The sequence below is a fragment of the Uranotaenia lowii genome, chromosome 3 (assembly GCF_029784155.1).
Source record: "Uranotaenia lowii strain MFRU-FL chromosome 3, ASM2978415v1, whole genome shotgun sequence".
NCBI lineage: Eukaryota > Metazoa > Arthropoda > Insecta > Diptera > Culicidae > Uranotaenia > Uranotaenia lowii.
The window spans coordinates 218,074,224-218,099,432 of NC_073693.1; the positions used below are offsets into that span (position 1 = coordinate 218,074,224).

Here is a 25,209-nt window from a genome sequence, read left to right on the forward strand (position 1 = left end):
AATCATTAACTAACACAAATAATCGCGATCTATCTTCAGCTGCTGTTTAAATTTTCCCAAATTGTTTCCCAATTTATAAGTGGTAAATTTTCTTCAATTTTTGGAATGATCTTTTTTGTATCAATGAAATACCAATATAAAGCTCTGACATTTGTCAATGAAAAGTTGGTTTTTAAAATAATCGCTTCTTCTATCCAAGCTCTCCCATTCCTCGGTAAAATTTTAAATGATCTTAGGTTAAGGAGGTAGACCTCATCCATATTTTCATTTCCACTGGTTTCATAAAGAATATTGCGGATAAACAAAGCTTTAGCTTTACTCTCAGGATCTATGAGATTTAATCCACCTTCTTCAGGTCTTAAATATAACTGATTCCTTTCTTTTTTTAAAAATAAAATTTTTCCAGAAAAACTGTCCTACTGCCTTTTTTATCTTAGCTATGTGTTGATTAGTAGGAGGGAATACTTGTGCTACATACCAAAATTTAGATAAAACAAAGACATTCAAATAAATTACTTTATCGATTAAATTCATATCACGAAACTTGCTGTGCAGTAATTGTAATTCTAAATTATCAATTAGTTTTTATAAGTTAAATTTATAGTACTAGTTTATTTGCAAGTAATTATCACTCCTAATATTCTTTGAGACTGTACTTCTTGTATAGGAAAAGGACCTCCTTTACAATTATTTATCCGAATAAAAGATGATTTTCCAAGGTTCAACTTTATTTTTGAGGACCTGCTGTAAGAATCTATTAAACTTTTCATCAAATCAAACTCTTTTTCATCCCTTACAAAAATCGTGAGATCATCAGCATAGGCCATTATCGTCTGAAACCTATCAAATACTAGTAACCCTTTGATATTAAGCTGCAGTTTTCGAACAAGAGGTTCAATATAAATTACAAATAGAATCATGCTCAAAGGGCAGCCTTGTCGAACTGACGAGTTGATTTTAAATTCCGATGTAAAAAAACCGTTGAATATTACTTTAGAAGTAGCAGTTGAATATATGTTCTTTATACAAGTAATTAAAGAATCGGGAAAGCCAAATTTACTCATAATTTTCCATAAGAATACATGATTAACTTTATCAAACGCCTTTTCAAGATCTAAGCTGACTAAAAATCCTTTGAGTTTTTTATTTTCCATTGACTTTGTTATTAATCTGCGAATATTTTTCAAGCTATCTATACAAGATTTATTCTCTGCGCAAGCTATTTGGCCTGGTCCTAAAATGCAATAATCTTCATTAGTAATTTTTAGTCAGTATTCAATAAACTAATTGGTCGCAAATCTTGAATACTTCGAGAATTGCCCGATTTTGGTATCAATGTGATAATCCCTGCAGAAAATTCTTTAGGTGGCAAAATACTATTCGAAAAGTACAAATTAAACAATTTAAGCATGTCGTCAACTATATTATTGTAATTTTTGAGGTAAAACTCATATGTTATGCCGTCAGGCCCTGGTGATTTCTTTTTAGTGCATGATTGGAGGACTGTTTTAAGCTCGTCAGCAGTGATCGGAGCAGTAAGAGAAATTTTATCACTTTCATCTAAAGCATTTTCTATTAAATCTAAAGAATCATCACTATCATTATTTGTATTTATACTCTCGCCTGCAAATAAGTGAGAATAATGATCAAAAATTTTTCTACCCACGACCGTTTGATCTTTTATAAGCTCATTATTTTCAATTATTTTGATCTGAAAATTTCTTCTTTTTAATAACGAAGCAATTTGATAAACACTTATCCTTTCTTCTGTTGCCAAGGATTGAGGCATTAATTTTGTAGCAAAGTAATTCATTTTGTCAATTTCAATCTTCAAAATTTTGTTCCTAGTATGTTTAAACTCATCGATGACGTTTTCGCCATTGATCATTTTTTTAGTATACTCATTTAGTTCTTAAGGAAGTTCACTTTTTTTATTATTTATTTCTGTGTTTAATTTGAAGCTTTCATTTTTGTAAAAACTACGAATTTTTCTCTTGAGTACAAAATTCCACCATGCATTGTGATCGGATCTATATATTTGACGATTTTTCAAAGATAAAAGTTCATTTGAAAATTTTTCAAAGATTTCCTCATTTTCATTCAAAGCTGAATTAATCTTCCAGTAGCCCCTACCTCTCAATGAAATATCGCTTTTATTAACTTTAAATTGGAAAAGAATAGCGCGGTGATCAGAAAATGGAACACTTAGAGTATTACATTTAATAACATTTTTAATAAAGGAGTTTGAAGCGTAGAAGCGATCAATTCTTGATGCCAAGTCAACCCGAGCAAAGGTAAATTCATTTACACCTTTACTTAAAAATATATCTTTGAAATTCAAAGAATTAATAACATTCCTAAGAGCTGAAGAGTATTTACTTCCGGTATTCCGACTATCGCCTGCTTCAATAATACAATTAAAATCTCCACCCAAAACCGTATTGGAAGCATCATTCCCATTCAAATGCACAGCCAAATCAGAAGTGAAAAGTACATCGCGTTCTTTAGCCTTGTTACTACCGGAATGAGCATAAATATTAATGAAATGAAAATTCGAAACTTGAACTGATGATATTCTTCCGTTGGATGAAAACAGCAAATTTTTGTATTCTAAACCTTTTCTAATAAGAATTGCCGTACCCAAAGAATTGGGAACAGTATTAACCAAAGGAACATGAGTCGAAATAAAATTAAAATTTAGATACATGACTTCCTGAAGCATAACAATATCTACATTATGATCATACACAAAGTCTCTTAATAAACTTTTGTTGATATCTGAACAAGAACTGTTTAAATTAATCGAAGCTACTGACAAAACAAAATTCATAGGTACTAACAATAATCTTTAAAAAAAAAAACAGCAAAAATCTGAACTCTTCTAAGCCTCGCCTGAATTCAGCTTGAGTTGTTTATTTTTCGATCTAGATCGCAGCAAGTGTCCCTCCAAAAAACTAGGTGCCGGTGGCACAGTCATTGACCTCTCCTGCTCAGTCTCTGTTGATGAGTTTTCAGAATCCGCTCTATTATTGCTTTTCTTTTCGATGGCAGCTTTTCTACCACGCTTTCTCGTTTCAACTAGATTGAACTCTCCACTCTGCCTATTGGTTTCATCCGTTTCCCCTTCAATGACATCACCTACCTCAGGAACGTCGGTACCATCGCTTGTTGCTTTGTCATCTTTACCAACTGTAGTAGTAACCGGACCGGCAACACTAGCCGATGAGCTCCGAATGTCATCTTTCGGAGCTTTTTCTCCATTGTCCATCGAACCATTTCCGTCTGTGCAAGTTACCTTGGGCGTCCCTTCGTCGCTACGCAGCACTTATCCCAGTAATGTATCACGAAAGCTCGCTCTCATCTCACCTTCGGATGCCGAAGGGAGGGAAAGCGACCCAACGGCACCACCTCTCGACAAACGGTCGTTTACCGAAGATCGCTTTGTGCACGCTGCCTTCAGATGGTCTGTTGCCCCGCATCCGGAGCATTTGGTCTGCAACCCATCATAATATAACCTTACTTGCAGGTGACTGATGTGGAGACTCGCTGGGATTTCCCGGAGAATCTCCATATGTACTCCTCGCACACCAGACCATATGGGGAAACCGGTTTCGATGGAATATTTTTCCCGGACCAACTGGTGTATGTTTCCGTATTTTCCTAACTCTTTCGATATTTCCTTGTCATCAATTTCGGGATGAAGTCCGAAAATTCTGACATACCGGAATAACTGCCCTGCTTCCGACAGCGAAATCTGTATTTTAGTGCCATCTTCGTAGTCGAATGATACACACTCATTTGGCGCAACACCTTAAACTTGTAAAATTGACCCATTATTGCGAACAGCCGAGATCTGTCAAAAAAAGTGTCGTTTCCTCGAATCAATTTTACACATTATTTAGAAAAGCTGGCTTACTAAATAAAGGGTAGTTTTTTAACTTGTCATTCAGAATATAGAACTCTTTCTGCCGTAACCGATCTCGTTCGACTATTCAATAATCGGTTAATGCTGAAAGATCAGTTCAATAGATTGAGTTGATTGAATATTTTCCTTTTCTATAACAGGAGCATGAAAATGATTCCTTGCCGAATACAGAAATTCAAAACTAACTGATTTGTTTTTATTATTTTCTTTCCATACTTCTGACATTTTAAGGGCTAACATCAAAGGGCTGACATCGCAGAGCGGGCTTCCAAAAAAATGTGTAGATTTTACATGCTTACATTACTAATTTTCACCTCTGCTTTGACGTACATGCTGTGTACACTATAAGGGGTACAAGGACTTTACATGAAAAAGGAGTTAACCCAGTCTTTTCCGATAACGGGTCAAAACTACACTATAAGGGGTTGCGCCAGATGAGTGTGTAAGTTACGAGGCAACTTTTTAAGCACACTTTGAAGCACATTTTTGTCCATAAACTTTACAAACACCGAATACTCTTTGGCATCCTGGTACATACTAAGTAGCATTTCACTTTTTATGCCATTTTCACGGAAAAACTTAAATACTTCCCCATCCTTAGGCTTTCTAGCCTCCCTCCGGAAATGCATTCGCATCGTGTTTTCACGGCCAATCGTCGCCATTTTTCTCTTTTAACCTCTATTTTTTAATTCGAACCAAAACTTTTAACTGCTGATTCAATCAGCCCGAATGTCAAAACTCTCCAAATAGAACTTCTCGGCACCAAAGGAAAAAACACGTCTGCTCTTGACGAGCGTACTAAGCGAACTGGATTTCAAAAAGGCGCTCACATTTTGAAGAATAGACAAAATGAGAAAACGAAGGGGCCAATAATCCAATTTATTCATTTTGATGTTAACAGTCACGGAAAACCTATATTTACCTATCGAGAAATGAAATTATACTAATTTTCAGGAAGTTTAGGTACTAAGTGAGGGAAAGATCAGATACAACGAAATAGGCAATTGATTATCAGAGGTACGTAAACTCGCTTCGGAAAGAATCATTCGCCTGATTTCTTCCGTGTTTGACTTGTTATATGCAGATTGATTTACTCTTCGTTCCAATCATTACGTCAATGTGCACAAAACGAAGAGAACAGTTTTGCATTGATGTTTTCCATGCCTCGCAGGAATAAAATCAGAAAAACGAAACAACAGAACGAAGCTTGCCGTACACGAATGCACACGAGCGTTCGTTGCCCGAGTGACTGAGTGAACATTGCCCCGCACTCTCTTCTCTCGCTCGTTTCCCGTTCCCTCCCTTGTTGTATCTACCACTTTTAGCCACGCCCCGATGCATTGTCCGAGTGATGTGTTCGGCTGCCAAACGAAATCGATTTGAATTTTGAATTTGCAGAACTGTACGTTCGCTCAGTGATGTCAGCTGTTTTTCAGAAATGTCTGGAAGATTTTGAAAAAATGTCTGGAAGTGTGGAAAAGGCTGGATGGCGAAGTTTATAGGTGATGACCTATTTTTATTTTTTTTTGTCGCCTGATCGCAATATCAATATTGCAGTCTAGGGAATAACGAATAACACTTAATACTTCATCATAATCATACATTCTATACACTACCAATGCCTGAGACTATTGTGGTGATGTCGGCAGTACTAAGTTTTATGCTTTATTTCCTGTTTTAAAATCGAATCAAACCGTGATAAAACCGAGCGTGGATTTGGCTAGTATTGCACGCAAAATAATTTTCACTTAAAAAGTAAGTGACATCTGTAGTAAGTTCTAGCCATACGTAATTTCATTTGAATTTTAAGTGATGGGTCAAGTGAATTCACCTAAGTGACCGGTCAAGTGAATTACACTATGACGTTCGAGTGAAATTTTTCTGAATTTCTAAGTAAGTTTCAAGTTAATTATCTCTCGCGTTTTTAAATAAAAGAACATTTATAGAACACCACTTCGATTTCAAATACTAACATTACGCTTTCGCCATAAATTTATTGATTGGAAAATTGGAATGTGGATGAATTCACTTGAAACTTAAGTGACTGCCAAGTGAAATGTATATGTCGCACTTGAATGGAAGAAAATCACTGGATCCTTGTTTTTAAGTGATAAATCATGTGTATTTTAAGAGTGAATTAGGGTTCAGTGTGGAAAAATCGGACAGTAAGAAAATCGAAAAATTACTGTACATCCATCAGAGTTGCTTGCGAACAGGGAAAATCGGAGATTCCTTGAAACTTTGGAATTTCATTGACCCACTGAAAAAAAACCGATTACCCGGGAATATCAGCACATCTCCGGGATAAATTTTCATGTGTGGAATCTTTGTACAGAATTTTAGAAATATTTCTAAATAAATTTCTGAATGTAAGAATGGTATATTTTAAAACTTAGTTCGTTCATTGGTCAACAAAAGAAATTTTCATCACCTTTTTTAAAATACCTCTCTCGTGAACTATTGACAACCATTTTTAGTTTTCGAAGTCCACGGCTTTTGGGATTTATGTTTCATTAAGTTTTTTATGTTGATTCATTTTTATGAAGTATTAAAACATTTAAAATTCCACTAAACTATGTTTATTTTTTAAATGTGAGCCAAACAGTTTAGGATCAGAATATGATCTCAGAATAAAAAAAAATATTTACAAAAATGATCTCGAAAATTTATCAATTCAGTTAAATTTTTTTATTCATTTGCTTTTAGTGGTTGTCGTTATAAGATCACTAAACAGATTTAATTATGTTTGTTTTTTTTTTTTTCAAAATCACTCTAAATAATTATTAGAATAGTAAGCACTGATCTAATTATCAGCAATCTTAGCAATCTTAGAAATGTAACTAGGCGTAACCAATCAATAAAATTTTCACTCTTGTTTGAACTCTCTTAAAAGCAAGTCACATTAATTCCTTGCGCCCCACATCTGCTAATAGGTTATGGGCCTATTCTGAAGAGTTTTTCAGCAAGTTTTTCAAGAAGTAAAACTAAATCGAAATGGCTTCAAGTTCTTCAAGCAATTCCTCAAGCGCAGCTGGAAACAGCGCAGTCCAGAATTCGGCGAGTTTTCCTGGCATCGAACGCCTGATTGGTCGCGAAAATTGGGCAACCTGGAAGTTTGCCGTCCAAACGTTCCTGGAGCTCGAAGACCTGTGGTGTGCCGTAAAACCGAACCAGAAGGAGGACGGAACGTTAGAGGCTGTCGATTTCGCGAAGGATCGCCGAGCAAGAGCCAAGATTATTTTGCTTCTCGACCCAATCAACTACGTGCACGTCCAAAATGCACCAACGGCCCGGGAAGTTTGGGTTCAGCTGGAAAAAGCCTTCGAGGATTCTGGATTGTATCGCCGAGTGACCCTTATCCACAAGCTCATCAAGACCGAACTTTCTTCGTGTGGATCAATGGCCGAATACGTCAACCAGATCATTTCCACCGCCCACCAGCTCAACGGAATCGGTTTCGTCCTGTCGCAAGAATGGATCGGAACATTTCTTCTGGCCGGCCTGCCCGAAGACTATCGTCCGATGATAATGGCATTGGAAAATTCTGGTATCCCCGTGACTGGCGACGTGATCAAAACGAAACTTCTCCAGGAAACTCAAACCCCAACAGCGAACACAGCGTTGACCGCTAGCAAGAAAGCAGTAAATAGTGTTCCTGTTAAGAAGAAGAACGAGAATCCGAAGGGTCCCAGGTGCCGGAAATGTTCGAAATACGGACATATCGCTAAGGAATGCCGATCAGCGCGAAAGGAAAACGCATTTTGTTCTGTCCTTTCCGCGTTTTCCTCGGCAAACGACGACGATTGGTTCTTCGACTCGGGAGCCAGTGTACACATGACCAAACAACGGAATTGGCTCCAAAATTTGAAACCGTCGGATGGAACTGTGGTAGCAGCGAACGGTGGTTGTATGAAGATTGTTGCAACTGGTGAAGCGATTTTGCAACCGACGTCCAAGGCAGGTCCAATTCCCGTGAGCGACGTCCAATTTCTACCTGAACTTTCTGCAAATCTGCTATCAGTCAATCAGATTGTAAAGAAAGGTCACACTGTGGTTTTCAAGAACACTGGATGTCAAGTCATCAACCAGTGCGGCGATGTTATTGCAACCGGAAGTCACAACGATGATTTATTCAAGCTGGAACAACGGAAGCAGGAAACCGGAAGCACGTTATCCTGCGCAGCCGCTGCTAGTCTTGATATTTGGCATCGGAGACTAGGTCATCTCAATATTCAAGGCGTACGCAAGTTGGTGACCTCTTTGGCAAATGGCGTCAAAATTACTGACGAAATCTTCGAGGACTGCAAGATTTGTCCGCTGGGTAAGCAGTGTCGGAACCCATTCAGCAAACAGGGAAGCCGAGCGACCGAGATTCTGGAACTGGTACACACAGACATCTGCGGTCCAATGGAGGTCAAGTCCCTAGGTGGCGCTCGTTATTACATCGTGTTCGTCGACGACAAGAGCCGAAGGATGTGGACATATTTCCTGAAGTCCAAATCGGAAACCGAAGTCACTGGAATTTTCAAGCAATTCCACGTCATGGCTGAACGACAATCTGGAAAGAAGCTGAAGGTAATTAGATCTGATAATGGACTTGAATTTACCAACGCAGGCTTCCAGGATTATCTGAGGACACATGGCATACGGCATCAACGAACGACTGCGTACACTCCAGAGCAGAATGGCATGGCCGAACGAGCAAACCGGTCCCTGGTTGAGCGAGCATGCTGTTTGAAGCAGGATTGAGCAAACCGTTTTGGGGTGAGGCCGTGTCAACCGCAGCCTATTTGATGAACCGGTCTCCAACGAAAGGTCACGATGTCACTCCAGAAGAAGCCTGGTCGGGAAAGAAGCCGGATCTTTCACTACTTCGCATCTTTGGTACAACGGCGATGATGCACATTCCCAAGCAAACTAGAAAGAAGTTTGATCCCAAGTCGGTCGAATGTGTGTTAGTTGGGTTCGACGAAAACACGAAGGGCTATCGTCTGTACAACTCCAAATCCAGGTCGATAGTGGTCAGTCGAGAGGTCCAATTCATCAACGAAGCGAAAAGTGATCGCAAGCCGCCATCTCAGGAAGTACGAAAAACAACGGTTATTCATCTGGATCCAGAAGAGAGTATTCCGTTGTCCCCTATTCAAGAAGTTGGTCCTACTCCTCAAGCCGATGATGACGAAGAGGACGATTTCAACACGGACTACGACACAGCTGCTGGTTCCGAGGATTCATTAGTTGAAAGTGATTCCTCCAATGAAACTGTAACTGACGTGACCGTGCTCCCACCGCGACAATCTTCAAATCCGTCTTGGTCACAGACGTTGAGGCGCAGCGGTCGGGAGCACAGACTTCCAGGCAAGTATAGTGAATTTGTCCTACCGAGCAAAGGTTTGCCGTTTCACAATCCTCCACAGATAGCTGATGGTGAAGGACCTTCCAACGAATGCCCCGATTCGTTCAGTGGTGTGGCAACATCCATCGAGGTGGCGATACCTACAGACGACCCGGTGACGCATCAAGAGGCTTTATCCCGCGATGATTCCGATCGCTGGAAGAAGGCGATGGTCGAGGAATACGAGGCCCTGATGAGCAACAACACCTGGACGTTGACGGATCTCCCGGAAGGTCGGAAGGCGATCAAATGCAAGTGGATCTTCAAGACGAAACACGATGCAGGCGGGAACATCGACCGTTACAAGGCGAGGTTGGTTATAAAGGGCTACTCGCAGCGAAAGGGGGTGGATTATGACGAAACATATTCTCCTGTTGTCCGTCATAGTTCGCTCCGGTACCTCTTTGCCCTGGCTGCCAAACACAACCTCGACGTTGACCAAATGGACGCCATCACCGCTTTCCTGCAAGGCGAGATGGAGGAGGAGATTTATATGGAGCAGCCCCCCTGCTTCCAAGACTCAAGCCGAACGAAGGTGTGTCGCTTGAACAAAGCGCTCTATGGCCTGAAACAATCCAGCCGGATTTGGAACATCAAGCTAGACGCAGCTTTGAAGAAGATGGATCTGAAGGCTTCAGGGTACGATCGATGTCTCTATCACCGGATAAAAGATGGCAAAATTCTCTTTGTTGCTATCTATGTGGATGACCTCATCATTTTTAGCAACGACAATAAAACTAAAAATGAGCTCAAAAAGAAACTAAGCAGCGTTTTCCACATGAAGGATCTCGGGCCAGCAAAAAGTTGTCTTGGTATCAGAGTTACACGAACCAAAGACTCCGTGATGCTGGACCAGGAAGCATATATTGGAACTGTACTCAAACGTTTCAATATGAACGATGCGAAGCCTGCAACGACCCCGATGAACAGCGGAGAGAAGCTGACCAAGGAACCAACACCGAAACCCGAAGAAGCGGAGCAGCTGAAGAAAATCCCTTATCAGGAAGCCGTTGGAAGCCTGATGTACCTCGCACAGTGTACCCGACCGGACATCCTGTTTGCCGTCAACAAGCTGAGCAGATTCAACACCAATCCCTCTCTCAAACACTGGGAGGCCGTTAAACATCTGCTGAGGTACCTGAAGGGAACTGCGGAATACAAGCTGCGGTATACGAGGCAAGGCGAATCGAAACTCATCGGTTACTCCGACGCAGATTGGGCGGCAGATCTCGACGATAGGAAATCCACAAGCGGATACATTTTCCTATTACAAGGCGGAGCCGTGTCCTGGTGCTGCAAGCGTCAAACTACGGTGGCACTTTCGACCTGCGAAGCCGAATATATGGCACTTTCAGCTGCCGTACAAGAAGCCTGTTGGTGGTCCGGACTTCTGTCTCAGTTCGTTCAACCGGAAGCAATCGAGCTGAGATGCGACAACCAGAGCACCATTTGCATCGCAAAAAATGCTGGATACACACCTCGGACGAAGCACATCGATATCCGGCACCATTTCATCCGAGACGTGCTGGATCGCAAAACTGTGGCGTTGTCGTTCGTGAGCACTGATCAACAAGTTGCTGACGGATTGACAAAACCCCTGCAGCGGATCAAATTGGAGCGGAATCGAATCAAGATGGGTATCCTGAAAATATCAAAATGAATAGATCAGCTTAAGGAGGAGTATTAGAATAGTAAGCACTGATCTAATTATCAGCAATCTTAGCAATCTTAGAAATGTAACTAGGCGTAACCAATCAATAAAATTTTCACTCTTGTTTGAACTCTCTTAAAAGCAAGTCACATTAATTCCTTGCGCCCCACATCTGCTAATAATAATAAAATCCCCCTCTCCTAAAGGAACCTTCTATTCGCCGGGAAAAATAGAAGTTTTTTGTTTTTAAACTAACTGGTATTGTTTGTCATTCTTCCCACGTTTAACTTTTCCTTTGAGCTTCCTCAGCTGGAAAATATGATCGATTTAAAAACTTTGTTAAAAACTAGCTCCTGTCGAAATAACAAAATAATCTCGTAACATTTTTCCGTTAATCCAAAACACACACAAAGAATACTGGTTTTAGGAAAGTTTGGCTTCAAACAAAATGTTCTCAGTTCTCGAAATCTGATTTTAGGAAACCTATTTTGACATCATATAATATCATTATCATTCGTATGTGGAACGAAATGTCCATTATAGAGAAGCGTGTCGTGAATCACGACTCGTGATCGATGGACTGACCAGTTGATTTTGAATTATTGTAATTTTAATTTGAACTTATTGAACACCTCGTATATAGAAGTAATAGAACAAAATAAAAAATATGGCCTAAAATGGGTAGCCCCTACAGTTTCACCCAGACTGATTTGATAATCAAATTTTTAGATAATTAACCACTCAGAAATAGTTCGAGCTTTTTTAAACTGTAGGTACATTCATGATATAAATCTGTTTTCTTCTTTCAGTTCCCAGGGATATCAACGAGCGAGGTCGTGATCTGGAGAATGTCCTGAACACCTACATGAACTTCGTAAAGCCGGCCTTCGAAGAGTTTTGCTCACCGGTAAGTATCGGTTCGATATTTTCGGCCCCTGTTTCTCAAGTCTTGAGTCAAGCCTTGATTTTGAGTTCTTCATCGTTGTGTTTACCCTCTTTTAGACCAAAAAGTTTGCCGATGTGATCATTCCCCGTGGCGCTGACAATACAGGTAGGTGTTGGTTTTTATCCGTAATGGAATGGAAATCTGATTACCACCATATTTACTATATTTTTCATGTGAGAAAGTATGTGTTCTTTCCGCTAAGATGTGCTAATTTTTTTTATACTTCCCGTTGTTTGTCTCCATTTTGGTGGATGAATGTGTCGTTACTTTTTTCACAATTGGTGGTTTTTTTTCGGTGGTTTACAACACTTTTGGGTGGTCAATCGCTTTACTCGCGGGATTCAATGCGTCGCCATTTAATAATGGATGGTTTTTATTGTTAGATCACATACATATTGACCAAGACAATATCTGAACTTTTTGTTGTATTTTTCGATCATCCATATTTAAGAATGCAAAGCGTTATAGTCTATCAAAATCCACAAATCTTTAGTTAGCAAATTCCATCAATTCTTAAAGGAACTTGTCGGTAGCATTTGTTCAAATCGATTTTTTTCCAATCAGCCCAATTTTTTTCAAATAGTATATTTTAATTTTTGAAATTATTATGCATTATGATAGACGGATCGAAGATAAGAAGACAATTTGAAGGTGATGGAAAGAGCGAAGAGCATTTGTAATAATAGCTAGGCCCCGTGCCAAATTCTTCGCCCGACAGCAAAAATTCCAATCTTCTTCAATTCTGGTCACATTATTGCTTTTTACAACTTTAGATGAAATTTATGTACCTTGGCATGGTTGAAGGCTCAGTTATATTATTTGAATATAATAGGTTGGCCTTGTCGCCTGAGTATCATTATTTAGTAGTGAAACTATCACAGTTCTATGATACTCAGGAGCACCATCCGATCCCTAAAACATGAGGTGAAGCCGGATTCTTAGTTGCTGGTCCCAGGGCTTTTAACTAACGTTCAACCAGTCAGTCAGAGGTCCAATCAGTAAAGATTGTATGACCTGATTTACTTTTATTAAATTCGCTTAACGATCGATTATACATTTCAGGTTAACAAGAAGGAAAATGGTAAAATTGAATGTGAGGAATTTTCTTAATCACATTTATTAGAAAAGAAATAGCGTTTTTCGTGGAACCAAACTTGGAAGAGCGCTTAGTTATATAAGTCTCAAAATGGAGCAAATAAAGTATGACGATGGAGTAATATTTACCTGAAAAATCAAGGGAGATGCCTATTTGCAACGATCCTAACGCAACATGAAAACAGTGGAAGAAGTCAACATTGACACAATTATGGAAATGCAGACCATGGTAGTAGATTTCATTCGAAATAATTTAGCAGAGTTTGAGGCATCATTGATGGATAAGGTTCGCGATTTGAATCACATCAAAGGTTCTAACCTACAATAAAAGATAGACAACTTTCTCGAAAGACTCAAATCTAGCAATGAGTGGAGAGGTGAAGAGACTATTTCGACCGCAGCTAAAATATTGAACCGCAGAATTGACGTGTTTTACGAAAATGGACCAAGGATACAATTCAATGAAAGAGCAATACCTACACAATGGTATTATAAGAATAGCCTATAGAGTAGCAAGTCGTTCATCAAGATCATATCGGAATCACTAAGACGCTGTTGTGCAATTCTTGGTAAATTCCGTCTCGAATACCGAAGAAAACCGACTTACAGTCTCTATAGAACGTTTAGTTCAATTACAAAAACAAGCCAAAAAACCATTTTAATATGGCAAGTTGAAATGTACGAGGTTGTTAAGAAGAAAGAACAAGAAACGCTTTAGATGACTTTTTCTATTCAACGGAATTCAACATTGTAGCATTGCAAGAAACAAGGTTAGCAGAGTGCACAATGGTTACTAAGAACTATTTTCGGTTCATTGTGAACGAGAACAACTATCAGAACAGAATTGGAGGAGGAACAGCGTTTGTTCAGTTTTGAAGAAGTTTTGCACCCCACTCCTGTCTTTATATATCCAACGTATTGAACAATAGAATGGTGGTTATTTCGACCTACATAAGAGCTGATAGAAACAAAACTTACCTAGAATTTTCCGTATTAACCAGTTACATTATGAAACTAAATGAGACATTACGAAAAAAAAGGCATTTTAGGCGATCTGAATGCGAGGATAGGTAAAAGGAATATGACAGCAGGAGACCAACACATATTCGGGAAAAAACTGTTTCATGAGCAGTCCAATCAGAATGGCATAGGAATCCAAAATTTCCTTAACACTCTAAGATTAAAAAAAACTATCTTACCTTCAGCAGATCTGATTCGGTGAATATAACATGGTCAAATGGTAGAACAAATTCTCAAATTGACCACGTGCTAATGTCGAAAATGGATTTTATGAGTCTGTCTTTGATAAGAGTGTATTTTCATAACTGCATTAAAGATTTTAGATGTGCTAATAAGCTAATAAGAAAGTTAACGAACATCAATGTAATGGTAACCCAATCAAAGGTTAACAATAGCACAAGCAATAAGAGGTTGCGCTATGACGTTGAAAAACTAAGAACGGATCAAGACATAAGAGAGCAATTCCAAAATAAACTTGACCATCATATGAACATTATTGACGACATAGGAAGAGGGGACATAAACGAAGAAGGAAAAAAAGTGGAAAAGTGACCGCAACATTACTAGCCAACAGACCGCCTCCTACCCCCAGGCGAACCGAAGCGAGCAAAAGGTACAAAAAAGCAACCATGGAGCTTTTGAGGGATAAAATCAATCCTATTCTTAAAGCTTATGCCAAGAAAGCAAAAAGGGATAAAAGAAAAGCTTATGAACAACATTTTGCTGACAAAGTTAAAGCGTTCATAAATAAAGGAGTTGGATGATAAAAACTCTCCCTAAAGAATGACTGAAACATATCGCTTTCTCGAAAAATACAGACGCCACAATCAATCGAAAGTTCGAAAATACATAAACATTCAAAAGTGGAACGAAAAACTTGCCGACTACGCTAATAATACAGATATTGAATTGATCCAAGAGGATGACGGTAAGCACATGGGCGATGAACCAACTAAAGAAAAAAATCATGCAATCATATGGTCCATCAAAAATAATGCTGCTCCGGGAATCGACAACATCCCAGCGAGTTTTTTTTAAAATACGGAACAGAAAACTCCTTTGAAAAACTTCTGGAAATAATCGCCTTTGCTTTCCAGGAAAACAAGATTCCAGATAGCTGGATGGAAACGATCCAAATACCTATTCAAAAAAATTCCCCAAAAACACTGAAGACTACAGATGTATAACCCTATGCTCAACACTCTACAAAATCTACGCGAAGATACTTCTTGCTTGCCTTAAATAACAAGTTGAACCTATTTCGGAATACCAAATGGGTTTCCAAAATAAAAGAAGCGCAGCAGATCAAATTTTTATTCTTTGAGGAATCTTGGACGATAGGTGGAGGAAGGGATGTTCAACAGTTTTAGTAGCATTAGATCTCGAACATGCATTCGACCAAATCGATATCACGAAAGCGGCAATTGTACTAGTGCAGATGGGAGCTCAAAAAGCACCAGTGAATCGCATTATCACTGCTTGCCTGCACGAAAAAACGGCTATTCTGGGGTACGGCCACTCCGCAACTATTCGTCCTTATGCTACACCATGTCCTGACAACCATCGAAATCTTTCTCCCAGACATCACACTCATACAAAAGGCCCAAATATCGATACCTTGTCTTCTTAGATACGCAGATGATTTGCTATTCTTTTATGAATGGCCGGAAGAAGTAGAAAAACTATTGGACGTAATATTCCTTAGAAGCAGTTACAATTGTGAAAGAAAACTGAAATTCGCTTAGAAATATGGAAGAAAATATGCTTCTGATTCTCAGGGAACTAAGTGAAATAGGAAACAATGCATCTGACACGGATGAGCAAAGTTGAAATAAAATTTTGATTTATGGATCAGTTATTCAATTTGAAGTTCATCGTTCGAAGTATTAAGTTGAGGTTAGAATAACTAGAATTATTTTCCTTTTTTTCGGCATTTCAAAAAAGGTTTTGGAAAAACCTGATAAAAATATGCATTTGTTTATTCTAAAATCTGGAAAATTATAAAATCTTAACCGAGGAAATCAGGAAAAAAAACGGGAATTGGAAAATTGAAACTCGCTGGCCACCCTGAATAAAGGGTGATACGGTCAAAATTTGGTCAAGGGAAAACGCGTGTAAATCGGTGAAATCGTTTATTTAAAAAATCAAATTAAATTTCTTTTTCAAGTTTAATTAGTATTAAATTCAGGAAAAATATTCAGTTAGGCTTCGGCTTTTCCAAATCCGAATTGCCGGGCCTTACGCTTAACCCCTGCCATCAGATTTTGTACAACCACCTTGTCCACCTTCATCGCCGCAGAAAGCCAGCTTGCCTTGAACTGCTGCACGTCCTTAGCAGTTTTTTTGGTCTTCTTTAGGTTCCGCTTGACAATAGCCCAGTATTTCTCAATTGGGCGGAGCTCTGGCGTGTTGAGAGGGTTCTTGTCCTTGGGAACCACCTGCACGTTGTTGGTGGCGTACCACTCCATGGCCTTTTTACCGTAATGGCAAGATACCAAATCCGGCCAAAACAGTACGGAACAACCGTGTTTCTTCAGGAAAGGCAGCAGACGTTTATTCAAACACTCTTTCACGTAAATTTCTTGGTTGACAGTCCTGGAAGCTATGAAAATGCTGCTTTTCAAGCCACAGGTACAGATGGCTTGCCAAACCAGATATTTCTTCGCGAACTTTGACAGTTTCATGTGCTTGAAAATATCTGCTACCTTTCCTCTTCCTTTTGCCGTATAAAACTCCTGTCCCAGAAGCTGCTTGTAGTAGGCTTTGACGTAGGTTTCGTCGTCCATTTCCACGCAGTCAAACTTCGTCAGCATCGTCGTGTACAGCCTCCGGGATCGCGCTTTGGCCGTCGTATTTTGTTTATTATCGCTAATTGGAGTCACTACCTTCTTGTAAGTCAATAGTCCGGCTCGTTTTTTGGCTCGATGTACGGTTGTAGACGATACACCCAGCTTATTAGCGGCATTTCGGTGAGAGAGGTTAGTGCTTAGGTTAGCTTAGCTTAGCTTGATTGACTACTCACATCCACCTTAAAACTATGGAACCCGAAAATGCTTAATTTTTTTAACTGTTTTAAGCTTGTTATATTGACATTTAACATTTCTTTTGATTGAAACAATATCAAGGCATTTCGAACTCCATAATCGCAGGCGTGGCTCAGTAGAATGAATTCCACATCTCCAATAATGGTTGCTACTCCGTGATTGACCGAGGCCATCAATTTTGATCAGAGGTCAATAAAATGGTGTCTGGGATTGACAACACATTCACAATGTCCAAAACTGATGCTCTCTCTTTTAACATCAATAACGGCGCCGGCCACGTCCCAATAGTCAATAGATAGGTATGAAAAAAGAGAAAGGGATGAAAGAAAAAAATGTGCATTAGGACCGAGGTCACCTCTGCATCCTAGCAAATAATTTTGTTTGGGAGATTGGGTAAAAGGATATGATCCGGAGACACTTTTGACTGTGTTGTGATCTTGTAGAATAAACCTCATATATTCCTGTACTCCTACTATTTGTGTAGAACGCACGAACTCGTTTAATATATAATTTTATAAATAAAAACATATTAACCGCTGCTTTTCTTTTGACTAAAGATTTGTTTAAACGAATCCTTAAAATATTAGAACTCATTGCTATTATTTGCAATATTTTGTAAAATGAAATTTTTGTAATGTAACAGTGTTCGTAATCCCTGGATAATATCATGATTTGCTCATTACTTTTCTTTTTTTCAAATCGCCTACGATGTAATGCATGAAAACAGAAATCATGACTTCTTTATAGAATCAATTTAAAATATTTAATAAAATCCTGCCAAGTGAAGAAAACGTGATTGGAATACAACAGCTTTTAAACATGAAAAAAAACTTTTCAACCATCAATAACAAATCATTTATCAAAACATACGTAACATAACTAGCAGCTCAACTAAAATTCGATTACCTAAGAAAATAGTGATAAAATGGATACATCTATTATTCAAATTTCAAAACTGCAGTTATAATATAAAATGTTTAAAACGTTAACAATCCTTTGAAATCAGTTTAACTTTTTTAAATTTATGTTTAGCCTTAAAAATTCACTTAATCAGCCTCCAAAGCATCAAACTACATATAAAAAATCCATTAGTTTATTTTCTGCCAAGTTTATGAACAATCGATCACTGCATTTTTAATTAAAAAAAAAACTAAATTTTAGACATTTTAATCGATTTTGAAAATTGGTTAAAAAAGGAAACCAAAATTATGTTCACGAGGAAACCATTTTTAGAAAAACGAAACAAATATAAGAAGAAATCTCATGTTGAATAAAAATTTAGAACGGGCTCACCAAAGCCCGATGTTCGACACTTGACCATTTCCTCCAGGTGTCGACAATTCTTGGCTCAGATGGATCAGGTGATGTTGGGGAGACTATCGGGTGCGCTTCTTCAGAGGATTCGAATCTAATGGGTGAACATGTCTTCGGGTTGGCCAGTACCATAAAATCATCGATATTCGATCATTTCTTTGAAATCTTCACTAATTTTCAATTTTTGGAATTTTAATTCTCACTGTCAGAAAAAAACGGGTCCACTTTGTTCTTCCACAGCCTACCAAGTCCTCGGAGAGAGAGGTTAGGGTTTCGCTTGAAACTACCGGCAACTCTCTTTGTCGTCTCAGCGGCTTCCGGTTTTCGATTTCCCCCCGATCCAGACTTCCTGGCTGTCGACAAACGTTCCCCAAAAACTTTAATTACATTTGTAACGGTTGATTTGGCCACTTTTAGCGATTTTGCCAGCTTTGCCGAGCGAGTAGCTCGGATTTTCGCGATGCGCGAGCAAAATTTTGATACGCTGCTCTTCTTCCTTGGACGGCATTTTGACAACTGAAGAGTGAATTCCAAAATCAAAATAGGAGCAACATTCTACACACACACACACACACACACACACACACACACACACACACACACACACACACACACACACACACACACACACACACACACACACACACACACACACACACACACACACACACACACACACACACACACACACACACACACACACACACACACACACACACACACACACACACACACACACACACACACACACACACACACACACACACACACACACACACACACACACACACACACACACACTTTCAAAATGGGGGGTGTTCGGGTTTTTTAAATTGCAATGCAAAATTGAAAGAAATATATTGACGAAAGAACACTAAATAACGCGCTCACTACGCTTCAAATGACTGAATTTGTTATTTGTTTTCAGTTTGATTTAAATTCAAACACCTCAATTAACCTGATAAAATTGGATATCTCATCGTGCTATCATTTTGATCTAATTTTTTGAATTTGTGGAAGTAAATGAAACCTTAATGACGCCTTACTCAGCTGTTGTGGTAAAATTAACACCTTATCGTGCTATCATTTAGCTATTGAAGTTTTATTTCGATATTAATTTGTTATCGTATTTTAGCATATTGATACTTTGAAGAAAAATAATTTTGCCATCGGGAAAAACAGAGCACTAAATTATGCCATCATTTTGGCATCGATAGCTTATTTTTTCTACTGTTTGCTATCGATTTAGACATCAAAGTCTGCTCGGGCAGTCTTTGCAGAAACTTTTAATATTTTTTTCAAATAAATTTTTGTGGCAAATTAAAAAAATCTAATAAAAAAGGGATATTTTACTTTTCACGTTTGAGTAGTTTTCGCCGACAACAAATTCCTAATTGAGTAATTTTCAACCAAAAACTCAAGCAAAAGGCAGTGTTTTGTTTCAGAAGTCTGGATGCTATTGCTATTCCGTTTCACGTCTTTCACTTCAAAAAAAGGTTCTAGATGTTCTAGAATTCGATTTGTAAGCTGGTTTTAGGCCAAGCAGTCCAATTGTGAACAACTCTGAATTAGAGTGTCCATTTCCTGAAAATTGTCGGGAATTCCAACAATCGAATTCCCGGGAATGGACGCTCTACTCTGAATCATCAAATAAAACCTTGAGTTCTTAAAAGTGGCATCTAAACGGTTTTACATGTATTTTTTTTATCTTTATCTCATTTGATTATGTTAACACTATTCATGGAAATGTCTTCAAAATCTTACACGTGCAATGCACAATCATTAATTTCTTGATTGATGTTTCTCAGCCCTTCATTCTACTTCTATGAAACTTTATCACTAGTTCTGATTGGAATGGATAGAATTTTTTAGGGGTGGTTGGATATTTCTGAAACAGCTTAGAAGCAATCAATATTCGTCATTCAATGCGATTACAGTGAAATTTCGGTTTAGGGATTGTTTTGAATTGAATGTAAGAATTTGCCTCGGACCACACTAAGAATACCGAGCAAGCACCAGTATCCTCTTTTCGCAAGCTTTAACCGCAAAACCTATCTTCTACTTCTATCGCACAATCTTATCTGCTACATATCTGTCTTTTCCGGCCTATAAATCGTTTCAATTATCCCCCACCTGTGTCATGCTTTCTCTCTAGCACTATTCTTGCTGTAGTTACCCTGCGCCATTTGTTTGCTTTATCGTATCATTTTTGCAGTTGCGATTGACCTTATAGTGCACCACATCAGTGAGATAGTGCATTCGAATGCGGAACACGCAGCAGCTTCCAGCCAGAACGGCCACAACAATTCGATCAACAACAACAACAACAACAGCTCGAACAACGCCAAAGCAACAGCGACCACCAATGGCATCGTCATCACCAATGGGACCCACCAAAGCAAACAGGCGCACAACCCCATTGCTAACGTAGCTCGTCGCTGAACGCCCCCCGAACGCCCATCGCTCTGCAAAAGGGCGGAGTCTTAGAAGTGGGAAGACTCTAAACGGTGCCCCCTAGAAGAAGCACATATCCCTGTTTCAATACGAGAGAACCAATTGTGGTTGGCTCAGCAAAAATGTGCCAACTTTTTTGTAGTAAATTTTGATCGCAGTCCATGTAGCATTTTTGTGCAGAAGAAAAATCTAGCCCACAGATGGAAAACTTCTGCCAATGATAAAACGGAAACTTGCGATTAGCTCTGGATATGTCTAGTTCGATAAGCTTCTTTAGTTAAATCTGCCTTTTGCATTGAATCTCGAATGTTTACATCAACTGTATTATCGTGTTCCTTATACACCTCTTCAACATTTAAGATCAAACTACATTGTCCAAATGATTGCCGGAAACCCCTCGCCCTAGTTGAAGAAAAAAAAAGTTAATTAAGATCCATTCCAACCAGAACAAAGTGTCAATACCTTTTATACTTGCTAGAGAAACACTAGAAATAATTTGCCAACAAGCCAACAAGAAAATTGTATTTGTACTACGTAACTACTAGGTAAGAAAAAAAAGTGATGTCGAGCTTACTGTTTCCTTTTTCTTGAACCATTCATGTATGAAACCTTTAATAAAGGGCAAGTCACCTCAACCACGCATGGTTTCATTTTTCTTTCATTTTTGTCCCGAAGTAAGTCCTAGTAGATGAATATTTGATACAGTTTGGGAAAACGTGATAACCATGTTATGATTAACTTTGTTTTAAAAACTTTGGATTTTCTCGCTTGATTTAATATTCCAGAAAAGATATCATATCGCCCTTTAAATTTTTGTTTTCACTTTTTTTTTTCCTCAATTCCAACGGATTTGATTATCTTCTCCTTTTAATTTAATTTGATTAGGTTCATATGCATTCAAACTAAGCCAAATAGACAAGAACAACTTTTTTCTTTGCAAAAAAATCAATTGATAGACATGTAAATATCTAAAACAGCTTTTGTTCTGTTTACGATGGGTTTCAAATTCAGACAATTTTAAAGTCTAAAACAGTATTTTTCAAAATAATTTGTTTATTTTATTTAGGTATTTATGTAACAAGTTGTGTGGACAAGTGGATTTTTTCAACACGAGAAGTACATTTATCCAACGGAGCTTGTCGAGTAGGTTGTGGACTGTACAATTCGATACTGAACACAGTATCAAAAAGTAGAACTTGATTCTGGAGCGTATTTATGCAATTCAGTGCGAAATGAATTGCTCGACACTGAAAACAGTTTCGGAAAGTACTTTTTTGATACGGTATTTTTTTTTATTATCTGACGGGTTTGCGCCGGAGGTCTTCCGATCTTTCCCAAAATTTAAAATTTGGTTCATTTTTAAGTATATTATGTATTTTTTTAGATTTCTAACCATTTTATTTTTCGAGTTAGATTCGGGTAGATTTTTTTTTTGTTAATAAAATAAAACCATATTTCAAAGCTACACAACTCCGTAATTTTTAACGGGTATCATGAAATAGCACATCAAAACGCATGGAAATTTTATCAGCTTTCCAATTACAATATTTTAAAAATTATTTATGACATGAAAGAATGTAATTAACACTTGGCCGGCTATGTATTAGAGCAGGGGTGAGCAACCTTTTGAACCAACGGGCCAATTTAAATTTGAAATCTTGTCGGCGGGCCACACTTAAAATAACTTTTTTTTTATAATTAGCAGATCTTCACGTCAGTTTTTATAACTACAAATTTTTGACGAAAAAAAATCTGAAAAAAGAAAGATTAACCGAATTTACGAGTTTAAAAACAGAAAATCAACACGACTTTTTCAATAGCCGATATTGAAAAGGTACATCACTAAATCTTTGTCATTTTTACTATCTCTCAACACGAATGCCACAAGGATGGTAAAGTATCATTAATAAAACCTTAACGATCTCTCAATTTTTCAATAGCCAATCACCGTCTTCTTGACGTTGGGCGTTGAATCGCTAATTGACTTTCTGTGTTTTGTTTTTCCATAATTAAAACTTGTCCTCCAAGCCTAGTTTTTTTTCCAACAAACGATTCGTTTTTTAAAACGAAGTTCTGTATTGGATCATTGCATTGAGATGTTGAGCAAGGTTGTAAAGAAATCACAGAAAAATTTTCAATTTCACGTATTTCTAAGCCACTATCTTCAAAATTCTAGAATTTTTATCCAGATTTTCATAATTTTTAATCTTATTTAGATATCATTGGGATAGGATTTCAAAAGCTATATTATGAGTTAAACAACTCAATTTATCGATGTTTGTTATAAATTTTCTATCAAATTTCTGAAAAAAAGCATCACAGATAATCGTCAAATAACTTTTGGGTTAAATCACAGAATTTCAGATATCTATTGTTTTTATCAAGAAATAATAATTTTTGTCGGTAACTTTAATGCGGGCTGAATCATGTTAATATACAATCTAAAATCGTTCACCCAGGCTTTATTATTAAACTTTCGTTTTTTCGACATTATTCAGAAATAAATAATATTTCCCAAGGTTTTGGTTTGAATTTTTTTGCCAGTATTTAAATGCTAACAAAACAAGCCTTTTTACCGAATTAGATAGAAAATAATCTGCTGAGCATATTTTTTATCATTCAACTTTATTTTTGCTTGAGACGAAAACAATCACTTCACTAACGGACTTCGAAATTCCTTTCATCATGTGTAGCTTTAGCTGCTCTTCCTCACTTTAATGGATTTTGCCTTCCAAGGTGGTAGGAGTTAAATAATTAGGAAAAATGTATCCTGATTTAAAAAGAAACCCAAAATTACGTCATGCCAATAAAAATTATTGCATTTATGCCTTGAACAGAACATAATAGATGCTTAAAAGCCAGAAAAAGAAAACAATTTCAATGATTGTGGGCAAATGCAGATAAGAGCATATTTTGATCAAGGCATTTAAATTTTCCTAACAATTCATTGTTTTAAAAAAGGAAGGCATACAGATTTGAAAAAAGCTACGCGGCCCGCACAAAAGGGTCTCGCGGGCAACATGCGGCCCGCGGGCCGCGGGTTGCTCACCTCTGTATTAGAGGTTAAGCCAGTTGTAGAATAAATTTAAAAAAATGTAAATAAACATTAAATGGTGTCCAAAAGTACCGTCTGCATCATCAAATAATCTGAAAAAGATACCATTGTAAAGCCCAATTTATGATGCAACTTTCATCTGAAGACACAAAAGGGGGCCAACAACTCCTTTTAGAGTTATGAAAGTATTTTTTGCATCGAAATCAAACAATGGTCGATCAACTGCACCCAGATATGCAGGTAGCGCGCACTTCAGCAACATGGGCTGAATGGTGATCAAAATTGTTTACGCCAAAACGAAACATTTTAGACTCAAAGTGTCTTCGGGAAATTTTATCTACACTTTAAAATGAGCTTCTGATAAAAATGATTTGATCACCTAGCAGAGAAGTAGAAAAATATTTTTTTTATTATTTTCGAGCAATTTTGTCTTTGGCAAGTTTTCATATTGTAAAAAATGTAGAAAATTTATTGAAGACGACAACATCGTAGAAGCTAATGCAAAAAAGTTAGAAGGGTTCAAATTAAAAAAAAAATATTTTCATTCCAGAGTTTGAGTTTTTTAAAGATATTTTCTCAGACTTGCAACTTGAATCACTCAAATGTGTTCCATATTTGTAAAACACACTTAAGCGAAATATTCAGACTAAAACGAGATATATTAAAAAAAACCAAGAAAAAACAGCTGTTTTCAAACATGGTTGAAACTTTAGCCATATTGCTTCTCTCGCACGCGTATTAGGTTTTTTTTTAAGCCGCCGTTGACGAACCTTCCAACCTTTCCAGGGATTTCAAATTATTCTCTTAAATAAGGTTGTCAGATTGCCCGGTCTTATCCGAGTTTGTCCAGATATTATTTTATACAAAATTTGGGAGCAGTCCGACCCGACCCGGCCCGGTTGCCCAGTTTTCATTGAAAGATTCTTCCCGGATTTATTCATTTTATTTGGCAAATCATACAGAAAAACATTGTGTTGTAATTTTTTTTTACTTATCTGTCAAAACAAATTTTTTTGTGCAAGTTTTATATCATAATCATGAAAGGTTTTTTGGAAGCCTTAAATACAATTTAAAATCTGTCGACAAATTTTGATAGAATTTTTTTTCCAATTTTTTTTCTTGATTTTTGTTGAGTGATTTCTGGGTTTTGACCAAATATGCCCGGATATTGCCCGAAACCTTGGTCATCATTTTGAAATCAAATGCCCGAATATTGCTAGGTTTTTATATAAAATTACCCGGACTAGTCCGGCCCAAAAAAAATCAGGCATCCTTACTCTAAAATCCTTGAAAATCACTAACTTAACACG

At 37.7% G+C, this 25,209-nt stretch overlaps 1 protein-coding gene across 5 annotated transcripts in view; it reads left to right on the plus strand.

The window, feature by feature from the left end:
* The window catches only part of LOC129751358 (uridine-cytidine kinase), a 57,801-nt gene that overhangs the window by 25,104 nt on the left and 7,488 nt on the right, over nt 1-25,209 (plus strand). For 4 of the 5 annotated variants that reach the window (XM_055746813.1, XM_055746812.1, XM_055746810.1 and 1 more), the window contains exons 4-5: nt 11,781-11,878; nt 11,974-12,022. In XM_055746813.1, coding sequence (XP_055602788.1) covers nt 11,781-11,878; nt 11,974-12,022 — 147 coding nt within the window. Of the gene's footprint in view, nt 1-11,780; nt 11,879-11,973; nt 12,023-20,605; nt 21,485-25,209 lie in introns of those variants that run through there. The other variant, XM_055746811.1, reaches the window with a different exon arrangement.